Here is a 21,610-nt window from a genome sequence, read left to right on the forward strand (position 1 = left end):
GACTTCAGTCCAGTCTCGTCTACTCTCTCAGTCGCTCGTATTCTCTCGGCCCTGTCGTTATTCTTGCCATCGCGCTGTAAACGTTCGCACGTTCTTTTAATAATTAAATTCGCTGCAATTCAGTCACGTGTTAAACGCGCTTGAAACTAGTTAAACTTAAGCCACCTGGTAATTGCAATCGTGTGTTTCCATTAATAAAGAAGTCTGTTCACGGAGCTGTTAATTCAGTAGTCTATATCAGCAAGAACACGCAAACAGACTTTAGCTTCAGCAAAGCAGCGACAGGGAATCCTACTTGTACGCTGCAGTATTTCCCTTGAATTAAAATCACAATTTCCGTCTAACAAAAACAATCTTTTTTACAAACAAAATATTTTGTCTATTTTGATGTCATCGCATTTTCTTTTTCGCCACCTCGTGCGTTTTTATTTGGTAATTAACATTGCATTTATATTCGCACAAATTTGTTGTTTTTTGTGACCACACATGGGCATACGTTGCATAAGTCCTACATCTTATCAACGACGGATACCGCAGATGTGCAATAGATAGTCGGGGAGTTCGCCCAGCATGTACCTCATAGGCAAAATATTGCCCTTGTCAAAAACCCGACTTCGTGTTACCTTTGTAAGTAATATAATATTATCAATGGCTTCTTTTCAAGTTAAATTGAATTCATCAGCCCAACACATTTGTTTGTTCTACAGTAACCTTGATACGTGCTTATTACGACACAATGACAATCTTGTCTTGTATTTCTTGCAGCAAACTCTATTAGTTTGTGTTTTGTGTAAAAGGGATTTCATCGACAGAAACGAAACAGAGTCAAGAAGAGATACAGACAACTAAACAAAACCATGCACAGAAAACAAAGACACAAAATCCGTGTTAAGACCAATGGATGTTGAAAATACAATTCTTTCGCATAAATTCGCCCTTTTGATAATATTGCAACATTGCCTAGATGGAAACCAAGACGAAAATTACAGCTTAAAACATAATGAAGTCACAATAAATGTCACTTGAACACAAAACAGAGCGTGACGTCACAAAATACGAATCAAATGTACCCGTATACACTTGTATTAAGGACGTATCGACAGGGTTAATAACCTCTTTACCAATAAAACCAAACGAACAACTTGCAGATTTTAAAACTGTCCTGGGCGAAACAATTCACATAAAAATCAAAGGAAAAAAATATAAGTGCTGATACCACACGGTGGAGCTAGAGGTCGTACCGCTGGATGCAATCAAGGCGGCATTCGATTTTCATGGAAACCATGGTTACAGTTTTCTATTTAGATGAGGTTTTGAAGTGAGAAAAATGAATAGGTTTTAATCACTCAGCATCGGTAAGCCAGTTATATTTTAATATAGGTGCTTTTTTTAGAAGCATCATTGAATTGTAGGTCTACTGAAAAGTTGACGTAAGCAGCGTTTCGGTTATAAATGTACATGACGACATGATGAAGAAAAACTCGTTTAGCTGCATTAGGTTTGCAAAATCTGCTTCTTCACTTGATCCGTTTCATTCCTTCATGTGATTTCGGCCAAACAAAACTTCATAATATTTAACTCAGAATAGGAGACAATTTCAAGGATCGACAAGTTGAGTTGGAGGAATTTTGAAACAAAATCATCATATTCAGACCTCAAGTAGACCTGGAAACAATGCAAAGTAAATATACGGTTTACGGTCTAGTGCAGGGTAAGTGAAATAGATTATATGTAAGTAAGTGTAATGCAAATTGAGAACTGGGGTGAGCCAAGATATTCTGGCAGGTATTTCAAATAATACTTTCTATCACACATTCACAAGGAGATCAAAGAAGGCAGCTCTGATGTTAAATTTTGTTGTCGCAGCGTCCAATTACGCGTTCAAATGAAACCAAATCACAAATTATTGCCACAAACATTATGACAAAAAAATGTAGCAGCTCAGGTTTTATAAACTTTTAACATGTGCATGTGCAACATACACCACATATCACTTGAAGCTGCGTTTATTTTCACCGAAATATTAATTTCCAAGTACAACGCGGTAATGTTTCGTGCAATGGCATAATTGGCAGGATCTCCCCACTGCACAGGTCCTTACTTGGCGATTACAGATATCGTATCGCGATCATTAGGTTTATAGTTGACAAGAACAAGTTATAGTAGCCGTCGTAAGGACCTTGTTGTTGATCTTAAATGGATGTAGGCTGTGAAGATTAGATTGACATCTACAAGCCATATTGGTTTCTTCATATGTTGTGTTGCGCAAGAATGTTTAAGATCCACTGCCTATGATAATAAGACTTACAACAATAAAATAACGACTCCCACGGCGTCACACGCTTGTTGAATCTGTGTGAAGATAGTCTGGTGACGTCAGAACAACGGCGGTGGAAGGTTGACCTCCTGAGACGAGAAAGCGATCTGAAAGTAGAAAAAAGTATTACGTGGTTACGTTTTGAGGGGGCCCCTAATTCCTGTACACATGAAACTTCTTTACGCGTTACAGGACAGGAGTGTCAAAATTGTCGGTCGCTGGGCAATTTTTACGTAACCCGCGAGTATGGTATCACATAGTGTTCCACATGAACCGCCTATGTTTGGATAAATATTTGAGGTTAGGTTGACTATTGCAACTTCACTCCAAAGCGTTCGATGAAACTTTGTTTACCAACAAGAAGAGCACGTGACACCAAGCGCAACGCGACACGAATTCCTTTTCAAGGATTGACCAGTGAGCATACATGGTATATATTTACCATTCAAGCGTAACGGGAAATACACGTATGAATTTTAGGGTTGAAACGTTGCCCCGTGGATGCCTTTGCTCGATCAAAATTGGCTCTCGTTCAAAAAACATTGGAACCTCCCTACCTCAGCACTTCTAATACATGCGGCAATCGAAAAATGTATAGTTACTTATTGTGTATGGTTTTTAGTTTAGTAGTTGCAGAACCACACAGCAAACCTATGACTGTAGACAAACTCAACTCCCTGTTACGTTTTAACTTGATTGTTTCTTTGTAAAGATTGAGAAGTAACGAAGTTTCGTTCACTATCAAGGCCCCATATCATGAAAACAGTGGCAACGAAGCATTTTACACAAGGGGGAGACATCTAGGGTGCGAAATATCTGGAGTTGACAAGTCTAAAAGGGAAAGCCAGAGCTAAAATGCTGTTTATCATATTAAGTAGACGTTTCGAACTCTTACTGGGTTCATTATCAGTACTATAAAATGCAATCACAAGAATTAAAACTTATTCGGAAAACATTGTCAGAAATAGGTTTGCGTTTCCCCACTATCAAAATGTTAAACATGTCGAAAAGATGATAAATTAGGACCAGAATATTTCGCTTTGTGCAACTTTCGGTCAACTTTGATCCATTGGGTGCCAAACAATAGAAGGAAACCACAGTGGAGAGCGCTTTCGTTAAACAACTGATTGGTACACAGTAGTGCTAGAGGCTCAGTGAGAGCCATAGTAAAAGAGCAGGTGATTTAGGAAGTATAACGATGGTGTTTCGCTTACCAATAACACTTCCGCTATCGACTTCCCCTCCGCTATCACGTGACGTGCCTTGCTCTCTGTTTGTTTGTTGCGTCACAGAATTTTCATAATCGACGTTATCGAAACTTGATCGACGAACGTCCGCCTCCAACCTCACCTCCCCGACGTTGCTATGGGGTTCAGGACTGGTTAGTAACGCGCATGCGCTGTCGGGCGATTCCGCCCCAGTTCTTGCGCTGTCGGCCGCGTTTGATGGCACGGAGGGGGACGGATCAAAAAACGACAAAAAACTGTCCTCGAACGCGAACGCTGACGTTCCCGGCGCCTCGTCCACCAGAACGCGATCCCCGACAGGCATTATGACGTCACCGTCGAGGTTGCTCTCGGGCGGTCGCGTCATCTCCGAATCACGTTGTATGGATGGCGCTAGAGAGTTGAGGGGCGGGGGGATGGAACCGACTCTGTTGTAGGAATCAAACCAAAGTTGTTCCGCACACGAAGTCGCTTCCTCGTACGATGGAAGATTTACACGTTGGCCGTTTACAATCAATCCGTTCTGTAAACGTCACAAAAGAAATTAACAAAGGTCATTATGATGACGCATTTGGGAAACACAAGTCGTTAAACCGCTAATGAAGTCGTCACATTTTGACACACTAACTTGGATCAAATTAAACATAGTAATGTGGGGCTAAAGTTTGTTGCTTTTACGATTAATAGCTACAACCACTTTAGGAATAGCAATAGTGTGCATTCTACAATGACTTAAAACCAAGTATGTGTTTTGACCAACAACAAGTGACATTGTTCAGGTGGAACTCTCCTAGAGCTAATGAACATAGAATATACGAAATAGTAAAAACAGTCAGAAGGAGGCATATAATGAGGAAAACATATTTATAACTGAGAAAAGAATTAATCCTGCCAGTCTTTATACCAAGAAGGCTGTGTAAATATAACAACATAAGTCTATAAAAAGCCACAATGGTTATTATGACATCACATTAAGGGAACTTACTAGAGTCTCTACTTTTCAATTTATTTTGGAATAATCATAGAAATACGGCCATAAGTTTTATGTTTTCACCAGCCTGTTTGTAACTTTATCCAAAACAATAGTTTCGCTTTACCTAATTTTTTAAGCACCACCATACAGTGTACACAATATACTGAAAAGTGCCCCAGGCAAAACTTATTCTATTGATAGAAATTTAACATAAATTTGCATACGAAGTTCAATGGTGAGATCAAATTGTTTCTTGCCATGTTCAAATATAGATATCTAAAGGAACGACGAAACCACACATTACAAAAACTTATTAGTCAGTGTTCACTGTTTTGATGGAGACTTTGCCAGTGGATGACTCACAACATGTCTAGCCATTACCAGTTCATACACACACACACACACACTTACACACATACACCCACATATGACCATATAATGGCTACACAAGAATTTGATACATGAAGTGGAATAGTAGTGTCATATTTAATACCAAGTTGATGAACACAATCCTACCCAACAATGCTTGTTCCATTTGCTAAAAGTGTTTTCAAGTAGAATAAACCACAAACTTTAATTTTGAAGACAAACATAACAGTAGGGGGATAAGTAGAGCAAACAGAAATGAACAAAGAGCTTCACATATTCCCTTTATCACTAGGCAAATGCTTGGTAAATGCTTTTTTTCGGTACTTGTCATGGCATTGGCCATGGTTCATTTATCATGACGCCTAAGGTGTCAAATGCATCACTTACATAATATTACATTTTAAGTCAATACATTAGTATAAGGCTATCTGCAAGCACATACTAAAATTGAAAAATGTGAATCCCATTGTACCACACAGTCTGATTGTTGGTAAAATCAATAAAAAGCATTTGGTTGGATTTTACGAGTTAGCCACACAACAGTGTGGGCTAGCAATAAAAGTGCAGTGGTTTTATATGTGGTATAATGGGGGCATCTCACAAACATGTTTGATCACGTGATAGCTGCATGCAAACTCTCCACATATGCATGCATCATACAAAGCATGTTTTCTGACAATGGTAGGGTTTTCTTTATGAAATCAACATGTATTCTTATTATAAACTGTGCCCAAACACAAGATTAATTATGAAACTGACCAGTTTTATGAATTAAAAACAAATAAACCTTAAACGTACTGAAATTAGTGAATCAGTGTTTAACTTAACAAAGACCAAGATTTTTTTTATGTTCAAAAAATGTAAAATTCTAAAATATGTTTCATTCATTCTGTTTTCTTCATGAATTATGAGTTACTCTCATTGCTATTTTTTCAAACATAGACATCCAACCAACCAAACCCAAGCCACAGAGTCTATTAAAACCGTGCCTTTATTTACATTTGTGTACTCACAATGCTGTCTTAATTTTAGACTATACAAAGGATCAGAAATTAACCAATCAAGTGCAAGAACATATTCCAACCTCATCTTCTCGCTTGTCTCTCCATCTTCGCTTGATGTCCTTCAACTTGGGTTTACAAAAAGCAAGAATAATTACGATCAGAAGAAGAGATAGCACGCCGGCAGCCACCCCTATCACTGTACGAATCATATCATCTGATAGTTTGAATGCATTGGGTCTCGTCACTGCTGCAGTTGTGGACTCAACTAAGAAAATTAATATTTTAACAAAATAATAAGAGAAGTTTAATGAGTCTAACTTAAGGCCTCAAAAATTCTGTTTTAAGATTTGGTAGATACATATTCACTTTTTGTTGTAGTTTTAAACCAGAAATCCCATTCATGCATTATGAGCGTGAGGGTAAATTGCCCAGTAATATAACATACACATATATTTGTTTCATCTAGTGAAGTATTAAAGTGTGCATACATGATAACAATAACAAACCTGGCACGCAGACTGGATACTGGTTCGGTGCGTGCGGTTCTATGGGTACCCACTGTCCATTTGCTGAACATTTCATCTCGGGCAATCCATTATACAACTCATAACCACTCTCACATTCAAACTGGACTTTCCCTTCGTACGGGCAACAAGCATTTAAATGAGCCATACCTATAAAAAAAATACAGATTTACAGAAAATACAACGTTTACTGGGTAAATTGTAGAAAATATTTAGGAGTCAATTACACATCACTGATATGATCTAAAGTAACTAAATGCCTGAGAAGATTTTGTTTAACATGTTTAACTTATGAAGAGTTGCAGCACATTACTTAAGTGATAGAGAAATGTTTAATATTATCCTAAATGGACATGTTTTTACTTGGGCAAGAGAGGACTTCACAAGATAGTACATAAGAAAAACTTGAGCTACTTAGTCATTGTTTAAACGTGAAAAACAACATATATAAAAACTTTAAAATTACATTAATTGACAACACACACTTCTACTTACCCTCGCAGCAGAGAATAATTCCATTTTCAATCGCTTGCGGTCTAGGGCAGTACATAATTGGACTAACTGTTGTTGCACCTGTAATGCAAGACAAATAACAGCTGAAAAAACAGCATAAAAATATTTTGTAACAAATCGATACAATCACAAATCAATCGTTATTGTATCCAGACATAACTCTTTTATAAGGAACCATTAAAAAGGAACCTAACAGAAAAATACGAGTTAAAAGCCTTGAAATATGGCTGCACCTATGGCAAGAAATATTTAATTATCCTTAAACTCAAACAGTTATAAACCTGCTTGCAGAAGAACATATTTTAACTATTACTTGATGAATTCTTGTTGACGAATTGTGTCTAAGTTATAGACTGATGCTTCCCCTTAAATACTAACGGCAAGACTGTAAACAGAATGATGTAATTCCTCTGCATCAGGTAATCACTGACCGACAATTTTTATCATACGTCAATCACCTTTCTGACAGGAAATCATCTCACTAACCTGCACAGCTAATCACACACAAACAGCGAACAAAACTTACTACCAGCCATACTAGGTTACTTATGCTTCACAACCAACCACAAAAAGTTTTGTATAGATTTTTTAACAAAGAGCTGATCGCAAACAATTATATCGATAGACACTTTCCTGCACTAATTGAATAATACAGTCAGCCAGTGGAAGGTTTGGCTGCCAAGTGCATTATAAGTTTTATATGCATAATGCATCTTATAATTCACATAACAGTAACAATAATCATTTAGGCCTTTGAGTGTTGCTTTGTTTTTATCACATCGTAAAATAACTGTCTGTAAAAACTAAACCTGTCCAGTTGCTGCCAGACCAATTAACAGCCAAGTCTTTTAAAATAAATAGCAGCACTTAGCCAGTCAGAATTACCCTTTCATGCCTGTTTGACATGCTGTGTGATGATGGATGTTTGGTAAATGGTTTTGGCACAAGTTTGATATGAACATGACTAGGCTCTGTGATGTCACAGAGTGTTACACATGCATGAATCTGATGTCACAACGCATCATGATGAGTCATAGTTTGTCACTCTGTGAATGTAATTGGTAGGAAGTCCAAACAAAACCAGTGCATTTGTTGTTTTGAGACACAAAATTATGATTAAAACTTTAGGGCTAAATGAGGTTTATCCAAAAAATCTGGAATAAAACTTACATAAAATTTAACACAATAGGAGGATCAGGACAGAAGTGCAACTGAGAGATTGAGGTAGTATATAGAAATGAGTAAAGATGGCCTACAGCTACAAAGTTGACATATTTAGATTGAGTTTAATGGTGACATGGAAATCAAGTGTCATAAGCTATGTACAACATTACCAAAAAATTTTATGGGTAAGAAGGTCACACTACCACTAACACTGCTTGGTCGTTTATATAGAGCTACTAATTTCTTTACAGTCAAAGTAAATCTGAGGCTATTGCTGCCAAGCACTAACTGATTGACATGTTTATATATATATTGTTTGCTGACATTGTTTATACGCAGTCACAGCCACATACAGTTCAAAACTACAAAAAATTATCCACTTGCCTGAACTTTTACAAGAAAGTTGTCTGGACCAGGTTCCATTCTTTGTGCATTTCGTTTCATTCACTGAGAAGTTCGGTACATATCCGTGCAAGCAAATAACTTGATCGATGTCAATGAGATGACCTTCATAATAACTTCCGACAAAAGTTTGACCGTTCTCAACACTTAGATTTCCACATTCAGCCACTAAAATACATTCAAATTTGTGTTTTGTCAACAATCTGTCACATAAATAAATCATATATATACTATGTTTGGCTAGCAATTTTTGAGTTGAAATAGTCAAGGAAATGCAGGACCGGACATAAATTTAATGTCACAAATTGGAAAAAAGTGCATCAATGCAACTAGGGATGGGCAATATAGAATAGCACACTATTCTAGAATATTCTAGAATAGTTAAATCAAATCCAGAATACCAAACAGATTTGTTGCCAATTATAGTAGGGCACCAAAGTTTGCCTTTAACATTTACGGACGGCTTACATTAATTTTTTAACACCGTCGCATGCGCAAATACGGAAAGTTACCGTACATAGAAGGTAAATAATGCAACCAATTATTCGGTTTGAAGACAATTTGGATTCGGATAGTTTAAGATTCGAATCCTTCGGATTCGCTATTCTGAATTGCCCATCCCTAAATGCAACCCAGTTTATAATAAAAAATAGTTAAAATTATGAACATATTTCCTGATACCAGAGTTACAGTATATACATGACACCACATAGTAACATAACAAGGAAATTTTTGTATGCAAGTTAACAACTTTTGTAAATGTCACACTAAATCAAATTGCCAATATAGGCTACAATAATTTGACCCCAACAATTGTAATTCCTTACATTTTCGGCATCCAGGCAAAGCAGATGGTTCCCAATAAAAACCTTGTAAGCCTTCAACACAAGTTTGATAAGAAGTTGTTGAGTTCAAAGCATAACCACTATTGCAGTGGTAATGGATTTTAGATCCAGTAAAGTAGGGTTGCTCTGTTACTGGAGGATTACGATATCCATTCTCAGGCGAATAACCGTGTTCTGTACAGTAGTTTTCTGAAAACATCAAAACGAAATAAAATAAACATAACTTAATTGCATGGTATAGAAATTTTGCATTAAATAGAAGACAAAAAAACATAAATTACTCCAGAAATCAGTCCGTGCAGCTTGGTGTTGACTGACAAATAGTTTTTTATGTGTCAGTATAGACATTAAAAATTCATTTTTGTTAAAAATTGTTAAAAAAATGATGAGGGTCAGTGAATATTATCTTTTATCGAATGAAAAAAAACTGTGACAGACAGAAAAGTGCACTTGGCAGTTGCAGTTTAACATAACAAAGTGACGAGAACCAACAAACTTTGAAAGAAAGTATTTGTTGAAAAGTAGACGAAAAATTATATTATTGTTTCCATTTAATAACTTAAATCACTACTTTATGGCCTATACATACCATTGACGGCAAAGACTTTTAGAATCAAAAGAAGAAAGGTTGTGGTTTGGAGAAGCATCACTTCTTGACCAGAAAACACTTTCAACTAATCCAAAACCCCAATTGCTTTCAGATTAGTTTATTACATGGTATGGGGACTAAGTCCGACAAAATAAAAAAAAAACAAAGAAATTATACAATGTAACAACAACCAAAGAAACGTTGTTCCTCTTTTTTTACTCATTATGACTTAAGTTTCCATGAAATCTGAGCGGATATTAATGTGCACTGACTGAATGAGAATAAAGTTATAACATCAACTTCAAATATTAACTTGTGCCAATAAAGTATAAATACAAGTAAAACAACGTCACAAAAACCTTTCGCATAGATTTGACAATTTTTTATCTAAAATCTACCTTCAGACAGTTGCTACTTTAACCGCTACGTTAAATGTACAACACTAAAATAACAATTACGTAACAAATAAGCATAACTCGGTATTGCCGGTAGCGATTAAAAATAAAATCGAAGATGGTTGTATTCTTGCAAAGACCTTTAACTTTTTTAATGTAGAATGAATCTTCTTCAGTTCAGGCTGGTTTCAAAAAAGTAGCAGGAACTTTATGCCGGAGAAAGTAGCGGGGATAACCAATAACCATTAGCAAGCGCCTTGTCAACGTAACCCACGTCTTTTTGTCGCTACCGCCCTCTTGTGTGCGCCAAGCGAAACGACAGATATCTATTGGAATGGGTGGGCTTGCGTCACACTCTCGCCCTGTTTTCAACGGACTTTATAACAATGTTCGTTACCATAACGGAAAATGTCAGTACTGCAACGTAGGCTACCAATTGGTTCCAGTCGGCTGCTGTGCTGAAACTTTTCTGATGCTGTTAATACTAAATTCGATTCCTAGAACAGACTTATTTATTAATCGAAACACACGTTTGCAATGTCAGGCGGCGTGAAGTTTAATTTGTTCCAGAAGCGTTTAACTACTGAATTGCAGCGAATTAACTATCACAAGAACGTGCGAACGTAACAGAGCGATGGCGAAGTGTCTGGAAAAAGGCAGAGAGAGAGAGAACAATGACCACAAGGGCGTTTCTTACGAAGTGTCTGGAAAAACGTGGTTGTCCAGCAGGGCAGGGGATCAGCAGCTTGTTTGAGCTCTGCAGGCAAGTTTAACTCCGCTTGTGTCCTTTCTGTCTGGTGTTTCAGTGTTGAGTTTAGGAAACTTATTTTTTGTTTCGTACTTATTTGTTTTGTTAGGAATGTGGCCTCACATCGAACCATGTGTTGATTATTTGTGGCAGTTTGTAGGTTGTTTTCAACGGCTTCCCAGGTCTAGTATTGTGTGACAAAAAACAATGGAGTTTTGTTCAACTCAACGCTAGCGTTTCATAATGTTGTTGAAAGCTTTTTTTCCCATAAAGCAACAAATAAAACCACCGACCATAATATTTTGTTTACGTGAAACGAATAAAAACCCAATCTCCAATGTTTGTTGATGAAACGCAAAAAACTCTTTTCATTAAGTTATTACAAAAATGCCTCCAATGCTTCCCCAACGCTCGCCTTTTTAAAAAAGAAAGGTTGCTTCGACTTTTCAAAAAGGGTGTTTTAATTTTACCTTTCCTTACAGTTTGATATTACCACACTTAAGCTTTTTCTTTACATTTTAAATGAAAGCATGTACGAAGCTGTACACGATAAAGAAGGTCGTTTCTTGAAATGTTAAATTTCAATATGTCAAACCATGTTACGGAATCTATTTGACACAATTATACTTAACTAAACGGAATTAAAGAAATAATCTCAGTTCTCGATTCATTGGAATTTGATTTTGCTGAAACTATGGGGAGAAAATATCAGTGAAACCGAACTTGGCGAATATTTGATTGAAAAGGTATTCAAAAAACCGTTTGTTTTCCTAAGATCAATATACTCATACCGTCAAGTTCCTCCACAGTAAACAATCCGTGGGAAAATAAACCAACGCATCATCAAAAGGTTACCATGTGAACAATTTTTTTTAACGATATACTGAACTCTATATAAACCCAACAAAATCCAGCAAATTCTACTTTTTTTGGATCCAGCATAAAAAGAAAAAACGTATCTGGATTGTCTAAAATCTGTTGTTTAGACGCTGCTCCTCATTTAACAAAAGCGATACCACCCCAACATGTCACAAGATAATTTGCGATATTTGCTTGAGTTGATATGGAAAAATATAGGAGAAGGAATTCGGCGTTTGTGTTTCGAAGGAGAACTGTTAGATTTGAACGCAAGAATTGAAAAGCTTCAAGAAACGGAACCTCAGGGGGAAACAAGGAAAGAAAAAAAACAAAGGCTAAAACGGCTGAAGGAAAAAATCTCGTTGCAGCTTCAAGAACTGCAGGTTCAAGAGCAACAGGATATTCTAAATGTTTTAAAAAAAAAAGTTCTCAATGCTCCATTACAATCAAGACCGATAGAGCCACCATATGGGCCAACAAAAGCAGAATACCTCTGGATAGAGGTGGAGTTGTGCGTGCGTTTGAAACCTCTTTGCAACGAAGATCACCAGGTATGCAACCCAATCGAGTACGCTTATGAACCGCATGTTAATTACGTAACAAAGTACTGTGAAGGAAATACTAGAACTCTTTTCTTGGGAATGAATCCGGGTCCTTACGGAATGGGTCAAAACGGGGTTCCCTTTGGTAACACTAAGGATGTTGTTGGTTGGTTAGAAATTAGAGGAAAGGTGCAACATCCAGATCCCCAGCCACGACACTTTTTTGTTGATGAATTTGGGCATTCACGTGAAGAGGAAAGTGGAAAAAGACTATGGGGATTGATTAGAAGTATTTGCGAGACTCCAGAAAAATTTTTCCGAAACTGCTTTGTCCGAAACTACTGCCCCTTGCTATTTCTCGATGCTCAAGGCAACAATGAAGCCCCTGCTAAAATGCGCGCTGGGAAACGCAAACTTTTTGAGCCGTTTTGTGACCAGGCTTTAAAAGAATGTATAAACATTTTTGATTTGAAAGCTATAGTAGGCATCGGAAATTATGCTACTGAAAAGGCTAAAAATGCAGTGAAAGCTCTGGACAAGCCTAATATAAAGGTGGTAAAAATACTGCACCCTTCACCAATAAACGGAAATGCTGATACTTGGACATCCAAAGTAACCAAAGTGCTAAAAGAATCTGGAATTCATGATTTTATGACTGGCCATTCGTCAAAGGTTGTTGAATCTTGTGATGAATTTTAATGTCCCGACGAGGACATGATGATGTATAATTTGACTCAGTTTGATATAAATAATAAATTGTTATCCCTTTTTGACATATAGTAGTATATGCTTTACTAAACACATTGAACAAAATGTTATGCGTGGTGTAAACAAACCCCCAAAGTAACAAACAAAATTTTTGGTCCAAGCGAAAGCTTATAGTGTAAAAATGGTTTTGTTTTATGCATTTAAACCATTATTTTCCTTTCCCCGAAATCTATAGCTCACACTATATTGCGTTGATTTAATTATATTGCGTAGATTTAATTATTTACAATTTGGTAAAGTAAATGTGCTTCAGGTGATTTTTGTGTTCCCAGATTTTGTATCATTAGCTTAAACTTATCATTTTGTACTCTTGTTCTTTACACCGCATTTGCAAAAAATGTATTATATCTGTATAGTGGAAATTAATTTGTAATAAACTATAGTTAAAATCAATCTGAGGTATGTACTTCCATAAAAAATATTACTTTATTTCGACAAATCTTATCGTAAGGCAGGTAGTAGAAGCAGAAAATAAATTTAACTGGTTAAAAGGGAATCGTATTAAATTATATATGAACCTCGGTAAAAAAACGTACAGTTTGTGTATATGTTACGCTTCTTAATCTATATGGGAATTAAGTCTTAGGCCGGGTCCACACTCACGCTTTGCGCCGCCGGCGTGCGGGCGTGCACTCGGGTATGGTCAAGTCTTATATGGAAACATTACAAGTGATTTGCAAATTGTAGATCTTGAAGCTCTTTGTTGTACCCTGTGAAACCCTTTTAATATCGTATGTTGTGTGATTCGCTGCCATTTCTAGAGATCAAAATTGGTTACATTTATTAATATTTTTGTCTATTTTGTCGTACAGATGATTTTGAAGGAATTACTGACGCTGCAATATACAGTGATAGTGACGAAAGGACTTTTTCAAATCAATACTGGGGTGAGTCGTCGTCACGATTGTTTATTTTATTATTTTCTTAATATTTCAATAATCTTAGTACAAAAAGAAAGATTCATTTAATAGGAAATGTGTTTGAAAAATGCAGAGATCTTTGTGTTTTCGGTTCGAGCAGATTTGGTTCGCTCCGTTCTCTGCACGAAGCTTTATTCGCACAAATAACGGGTTTACTTGTAAATTGCCCGCGGCGTATTTCGTGAGTAACCACGCAGACGGTGTTCAATCAACCGTGTCATTACAGCTGGTTGTTCGCTTGATTCTGCGTGGTCGAGGCAGTTAGATTAGAAGCTTGCTGGTTTTATTGGGAAGTAAGGCTAATGTTGCAGCAACCAGGAAGTTTATAGGCTGCCCAATTAGTTCAAAAAGAAGATTTACTTGCCAATGCTGTTTGGCTGAACTTAAATAACGAATTGGATTTGTGGGTTTGGGTGTTGTTGTTTTGTTTGTGGCGTTCAGGTTAAGTGAAGCGAGCAAATCAATCCAATCCAATCATAAACTCCCTAGAATACTGACGGAAGTCCCGCGAAAGTTAAGTTAAGTATCAGGTAGCCAGAGTCAAGAGGAAAGTTCAGACTTGATGACCAACTTAGGTGTATTCTGATTCCTACGTTTGCTTTACGTGAGGCATGGTAAAACCTATGTTGGTTCATACACGTTTACAGCAGAAATTTGAAACTGTGTTAATAAAAATGGGCCTTGTATAGTAATGACTGATCGGCAGCGACCCTATACATTTGCTGATATCTTTTGAAAGGTTTCTAAAACGTTTCTATAATGAAAATCTGCCGACTCTCCAGGGCGACCATCTTTATCTTGTGGCTGTTGATTCTTGTTGCAAGTTGGTTAACTTGTGGAAATTGGTTGATGTAAGTCTATATATAGATGCCATGTGCGATACGAAGCATTTATGTTTTGGTTTAATGGGGTTCGAACCCACGGTTGTAAGTACTTTAGTTAAATTAACAAGTTTTTTGAAAACGTACATGGCATTGCCGCCTAAATTGCATTGAAACACCCATGAGCAGGAAACTTATAACCGGTTGTATCAAGGGAGCGCAGTGTGGTATTTTACAATCACTTGCATCAAATGATTTTGGCAATTACTGAAGCCAATTGCGTTATGATAAGGGTCTTCCGTTAGTTTGATTCGTAGTTACAACCATTGCTGTACTAATTCAGCGCAAAGGTAAACGTATGATTGCATAGTGTAATGTAAAGTTGAAGTACTCGATATACTTTCAGGAATTTGTCCGGACGATCTGTGCAGAAGGTTGAGACGATGCATCTCGTAGCTGTATCGTGTGGGCGACCCAACTATCAAGGTATCAGGGTAAGTCAATAAATTGAAATCTTTGCAACAGATGTTAAAATAACATCTAAAAATATCCACATTTTACGTTTATGTACGGTGTCGTGTGATCAATGAATTACAGTTTTGTTGCAAGAAACTCTGCAGTTGAACTTGTTGTATCTCTTGCAAATCTCACGACATTTCGTTACAAACCATCAACATCTCCTTCCATACGTTGCATTAAGTCACACAATAACAATTAAGAACTATTACCAAAGAGCGGATTGCTTCATGTGAGGATTAAAAATGACGATTCCAATTATAATCACCACCTTAACGACCACCATAATTTTGTTTGATTCTCGGGTCTTTAGAAATTAAAACTTGCAATCCCAACTGTCACCACTTAATTTCTAATTAGTTGGTTTTACCTAAAATTTGTGTCCACTTTCAGGATATACGGAAACCCATGGATTTGACGGTAACCATGGTAAAATCCGCCGTGCTCTTCTCCAAGTCTCCTCTCTACGTCCACATCTTCACAGAGGACGACATGAAACCACTCTTCGAGGCGGAGGTACCAAAATACTCACAAGTCTTATGCCAAAAACCACCCGAGTCAAAGATTTCATTCAAGACGAAAAAACGGTTATAGTTATTGAGACGAAATTGCAAGTGTTTGTCTTTAAAAGTACTTAGTTGTGACGTTGCCAACCCAGGAATATGTTGCACATATACCGTGTTAAGAATTACAAAAAGCGTTTCTTAACTATGTCTGCACCATCGAACTACGAAGCGAATATGAATATTTTTCTTTGTGTGTTGAATTTAATCGTTCCTATCGGTACCCCAAGTGTATTGTTACAAAAAAACGTTTCTTCTTTTTCAAGATATCATCTTGGCCTGTTCATTCGCAAGAGAAGTTCCAATACAAGTTGTACAATGCGAACTATGAAGAATATCTTCCGGGAACCCTGGTAAAGGAATGGAAGAAATGGTACAAACCATGCGGGTCGTTCCGTCTCTTTCTACCTGTAAGCACATATTTTCTGCCTGTAAGAGTATTAAGATTCATCTTAATTGTGATTTTCATGTTAACAAAACTATAAATTACAAATGGTATTTTGCCATTGGGATTGGCTTTTAGCTTTGGCTTTGGAAAAACTATGGTATGGCTCACTGATATGGGAACACCATATGATATTCGAAAAATGCAGTTCTATAGGCTGTATAATATATAATGCTACTGTATGAAAATGTCCGGTGCAATATTTCGAGATTTGAGATGCGAAAAATACATTACTAAGCATTTATTTACAATAATTAATTAATATATTTATTTATCTATTTTGTCGTGCAGATGATTTTAAAGGAAGTGACCGATGCTGCAATATACAGTGATAGTGACGTCATTTTCCTCAAACCGCTCGATGAACTGTGGATGCAGTTTGAATCGTTCACTGAGCGCAGGTAGCGGCCATATCTCCGACTTCTGGCCATCCACTGGGTGGCAGTCGCTACAACGAGAATTTTATTTCACACTCGTCAGGACTTTTTCAAATCAATACTGGGGTGAGTCGTCTAGATGTTCACTTTTTTTTTACATTCAAGTGAAACTTGGTCGCAAACCTTGAGCATTAGGCATACAAGTTGGCTGCTGGTAAAGAAGACTTTGACCATTCCCATATGTGAGTTATGATTTGGAAATGAGCGTTTTTATACATGTGGTATAAAGTACAAAACATCCCCCAATGATTCACTTGCTCTCATTGGAACACAAATGTCGATTCTGTTACATCACTGCAAATGTTACGTCACAATAAATAAAGTTTCTTGTCCAGATAATGATGATGAACTTTACTCGAATGCTGAAGAGCGAATGGAATCTCTTCCATGACGAAAAATACGTGAGCATTCAACCGAAACGAATGACGTATGGTGTTGACTCGTTGATGACGTATTACCGGCAGTTTAAGGAGAAAGCTGAACACGACCAGAAGTTAATGAACATTATGTACCATTACAACCCAGGTATTACAGGAGAAGTTATAAACACATGGTTACAGTCCCTATACAACTTTTTGTAAGACTCGTGGTTTAGGTTAAATAATCACAACTTATAAGGATCGTATAAGGTTGCGAACAAACAAAAAAAAAACACGTAAATGGCCACAAGTTGCGCATTGGAGCAACTTCTCGAGAAGCTTAACTTTCAATTATTTTGACATTTTATGACACTTCAACACAAGCTTATATTTACATGTAATATAACTGGTAAACCAGTAGCCCAACAAAGCAAACCAAATTGTTTCATCATGATTAAATCACGTGATGTACCTTACGTCAACAAACCTTTGCAGTCCAACTTTCCTGTTCCTGGAACTTCAAAAACAACTTTTGCAGCGAAGAAAGCAACGTTTGCAGCGATGCCGAGTCACAAGATGTCGCTAGTGCGGTGCACGGCATCACATCGGCATTTCTCGGTGACGTCAATCCAACATTTCGCGCGCTTTTCGAGGCATTTTTAAAGGTGAGCGATCGAATTTCTTTAGGTTTTTGTCGAGGTTCGCGCGACGCCCGTGCTCGCTGTTGTTCGTTGGTTTGTGGGAAAACACTTAGATTGTTTTAGGAACTTGTTTACTTTCTGATTTGACACTTCGGCCGAATTGCCGCGTGTTTTGCACGAAACCGTTTCGACTTTTGGTTGAAACAATTCGCTTTGTCACTCGTAAGATGGTGATTGAAATTAAGCTTCTCTCTCAAGTGAGTGCCTTTTGGTAATGTTTTGTCATGGTGTACGAAATTTTTTTTCGCGCCTTGTTTCGGTGAAAAAAATTCTGTTTATTTTGTGAAAAGCTTCCATTGCAATTTCGCCAGCTTAGAATGTTGCAAATAATCTTCTGAGAAAGTAAAACACAAAATATTGTAATCGTCGGCGTTTAGTGAATTTTAATCAAGCTGCATCTTTATTTTCATTTCGTATTTACCATCACGTTATAATATCAACAGTTTGACCTTGAAAGTGACCCTGAAGCTCATCTTCTGCTTCCATTCCTCGATCAACTCAAATCTTCTGCTCAAGGAACTTTCTGCGCCACCAAGTCTGACGTCATCAGTCCACCTTTAGCGAGAAGCATCAAAAACCTTCTTGCTTCGTAAAATAGGGAACGGATATTGTGTATACGAGGGTGTGACGTCATGGTTTTCGGTTATTAAATTGTGGCGATCCTGATGAGGATGCAGTGTGGGGGAAATGGAACCAAACGCGTAGCTAACTTCGAAAGCTCTATCTCCGACGTTACTGTTCATGTTAGGCTAATTGGGTATTAAGGTATATTGTATGTGTATCGTTTCAAACTCTGCATGCGTATTACCAAAGTCTTACATTTAATTTAGATGAAATGAACGCATGCCGAACGAAAACGTGAATACTGTGACGTAAAAAAGTTTTTGTTGAGCAATGGACTTGATTTTCTGGTTGGGGGAATTAGGCTTTTAATGTCGGTTAAATGGGATCCAAGGCATATCAGAGGTCACCTGCTATACGCCATACTTGATGGAGTACTGAAGTCTCAATGCCACGAACAGATTCACAAAGCCAACTATTAAGAAAAAAATTTTGTCTCACAAACCATTGGAAACACTTTTGCCACAGTACAAATATCTGGATTTTCTCTGAATAACGATAACTCACTATGGCTTTTTTGGGCGGTTGTCTTCCTTTATTGTACACAACCACCAGATAACACTAAGAGACATTTTGCAGTACGTTATTATTCATACGTGCATCACTTCACTTTTTTGACCACTACGTTATTCCTGGTTCTCTGAAGTAAAGGGTAACCTTGTTGCCGTCTGCAAACCATGGGAATACTTTGTCGTGTAATTTAAAAATATTTTGTTGATCGCGAGAAAGAGAAATGCAAAAAAAACGGACTGAAGGCTGCAGACGGTTGTTAGGCTTCGCGGCAGAACTCGCGCAGTCTTCTGGCATCCGGCTCGACGACAGACCTTTTTTTCGTTGTAACTTGTTCTCACTTTTCTCTGTCAAAATTCGTTGTCATTATTCGCTGTTATTCTCTGTCATTACTTCTGTCACCCAACTATAGTCTCGGACACTTAACTGGAACGCAGTAGAAGTTACTCGCTCAGTCACTAACGCGCTTGGAACAATTGAACTTTACGCTGCCCGACATTGCAAACGTGTGTTTCCATTAATAAACAAGTCTGTTTACGGAGTTTTAAATTCAGTAGTCTACATCAAGAACACGCAAGCAGACTTATTAGTTTCAGTTATAGCAGCGACTGGGAATTCTATTTGTACGCTGCAGGATCAGCCGAATTTTCGGTGCTGGTTGTCACGAAAATTTTGTTTACAAGCCCACAAAATTTAAGCGTTAATTGCATAAGTTTGAATTACATGTGCTTCGTGTTACACACTATTCCGACCTTCGGGCTTTCCAAAAATTAATTTGTCCTGTCATCAAATGATTTTAACTAGTTTCTGGAAATATTGTCACAAAGGCTAATTTTCATTAGGGCATTGTAACATCTCTTTATTGGAACCAACCAAACGCTACATATGCTGTATCTGTGCTCTCCTACCTTGTGGTATGCAAAAAAATGCGTGAACGGTGTTAGTGAGCCCAAACACGAGCGTTAAGGTCTCACGGCTTGTGAACTTATCGACCAATACATCGCTAACGACCTTAACAGATAAGTTGCCGAAGGCATGCAAAAAAGAAAATTGGCAAAAATCGGTCGATCGCCAGACCCATATACCAAGAAGAAAACCTGATCGGGATTCGTAGCCAAGATATCCAGGGTTCGAATCCCGGTCTGGTAAAAAAATGACAAAAACGTTTTTTCACTCAACAAATTTCATTAACAATTATTAACACACAAAAACTGCATCCATAAAACAGTTACTACAGAGGAGATTGGATTTAATCGGGTACAGATGTTTCCTGATTACCTAAGTAGTTTGTTATGTGTTGCAAAAAAGGAATTCTTTAAATCTTTAGTAATCCATTTAAACTATTAAAGTTAACAAAGCTAATAACAGGATAAATATCTTGACTACTGAGTGGGAATAGCAAACGTTAAAAAGATCAAGTGGTACAGATTGAAAAAAAGATTAGGAACAAATAGATAAGAAAATGCATAGGGGAAGAACACACATAAATGTAAATTGCAATGAAAAAAATGCTCAGCACAATGTTTCTATGAAACCAATGGAAGGCATGAGGTTTCTGAGTACACAATAATTAATTCTACAAAAGTACAAAAAGGTAAGCTCCTAGGATGAAATCATAAAATTATTCAAAGTGCATTAATGAAAATATATAAAATAAAAACAAAAATTGCAACACAGATCATGAAACATGCAGTAATATAGATTATATTTTGTGAATCACTATGTGCTGCAACTTTTTCTTCCAAAGCGCTGAACCTGTTGCTTCCACTGTTGTCATCATCACTGCTTTTTAAAAGTCTTTTCCTCAGAGGTTCTAAATCAGACATTAGTCAAGGTTAAGATTAACAGTGTAAGCAAAGTTAAAAAAAATACAATGAAATCAGTATAGTAGGAATTTTTAATTGGTGTGTATATACCTGGATTATTGTAATTATGTATGGTAACACCACCCTGGACACCAGCTACACTTCCTCTGGTAATGTGTACACCTTGTAATGGTGCGATCTGCTCAGTTCTTTCTCCTGTTTTGCACATTTACTTTTTATTATATCTTTTATAAAATTTTCAATGCAATTACTTGAAAAACATCACAAAAGCTTTCTGTTCTATGATCAACTGGTTTTAGGCAGTATTATCAGTAAATTCCCACACTGGTACAAATAACTTTACAGAAATAGAGAGAAAAGTGATTGGGTAAATCTGCCCTCACTCATAAACAAGTGTACATTCCCCTGTATAATGCACACATGCCATTTAAAATTAATATGTGATTTAAACAATAACAATTTTAAAAAAATGGTTTTCAGGTTATGACTAACCTGGTAAAGGTTGGCCTCTTTTTATGTTGTGTAATTCTGGCACAAAAGATAATGATTAAAACCATTGGAGACATGCAACAAATATATACTAATATGGTCAAAACAAAAGCTTATCGTTGAGAGTTATCAAATTTTGAATGTTTTGTAAATACGATGGATTAA

The 21,610-nt window shown here is 37.0% G+C and overlaps 2 protein-coding genes and 2 pseudogenes across 8 annotated transcripts in view; 2 read left to right on the forward strand and 2 right to left on the reverse strand.

Moving 5' to 3' along the window:
* Positions 1-737: 737 nt before the first annotated feature.
* Positions 738-10,065, reverse strand: LOC145889131 (sushi domain-containing protein 4-like). Its single transcript, XM_082980013.1, has 9 exons — positions 9,927-10,065; positions 9,320-9,526; positions 8,475-8,660; positions 6,909-6,986; positions 6,396-6,563; positions 5,970-6,154; positions 3,532-4,066; positions 2,309-2,424; positions 738-1,665 (listed from the first exon to the last, which is right to left on the reverse strand). Exons 1-8 carry the CDS (start codon positions 9,982-9,984, stop codon positions 2,336-2,338), a joined length of 1,506 nt encoding a protein of 501 aa, XP_082836139.1. The 5' UTR covers positions 9,985-10,065; the 3' UTR covers positions 738-1,665; positions 2,309-2,335.
* A 750-nt stretch (positions 10,066-10,815) lies between these two features.
* LOC145888776 (single-strand selective monofunctional uracil DNA glycosylase pseudogene) lies at positions 10,816-14,043 on the forward strand (annotated as a pseudogene). 4 transcript variants are annotated; one of them, XR_014399466.1, is made up of 3 exons: positions 10,816-11,815; positions 11,879-11,919; positions 12,056-14,043. The product of XR_014399466.1 is annotated as a single-strand selective monofunctional uracil DNA glycosylase pseudogene, transcript variant X3 (transcript). The 4 variants fall into 4 exon arrangements; XR_014399465.1 differs by having other exon boundaries at positions 10,816-11,919; XR_014399464.1 differs by having other exon boundaries at positions 11,879-14,043.
* A 303-nt stretch (positions 14,044-14,346) lies between these two features.
* Positions 14,347-19,665, forward strand: LOC145888775 (glucoside xylosyltransferase 1-like; annotated as a pseudogene). The gene is made up of 8 exons (XR_014399463.1): positions 14,347-15,008; positions 15,385-15,472; positions 15,888-16,010; positions 16,324-16,467; positions 16,794-17,005; positions 17,275-17,464; positions 17,794-17,963; positions 18,443-19,665. The product of XR_014399463.1 is annotated as a glucoside xylosyltransferase 1-like (transcript).
* Positions 19,666-20,014: 349 nt separating this feature from the next.
* The window catches only part of LOC145888770 (receptor-interacting serine/threonine-protein kinase 2-like), a 28,900-nt gene continuing 27,304 nt past the window's right edge, over positions 20,015-21,610 (reverse strand). For both annotated transcript variants that reach the window (XM_082979616.1, XM_082979615.1), the window contains 3 exons: positions 21,449-21,484; positions 21,047-21,151; positions 20,015-20,943 (listed from right to left, as the gene is read on the reverse strand). In XM_082979616.1, the coding sequence (XP_082835742.1) occupies positions 20,756-20,943; positions 21,047-21,151; positions 21,449-21,484 (329 nt within the window). In that variant the 3' untranslated portion in view covers positions 20,015-20,755. The remainder of the gene's footprint in view (positions 20,944-21,046; positions 21,152-21,448; positions 21,485-21,610) is intronic.

Source organism: Ascidia mentula, chromosome 2 (genome assembly GCF_947561715.1).
Source record: "Ascidia mentula chromosome 2, kaAscMent1.1, whole genome shotgun sequence".
NCBI classification, from domain to species: Eukaryota; Metazoa; Chordata; class Ascidiacea; order Phlebobranchia; family Ascidiidae; genus Ascidia; species Ascidia mentula.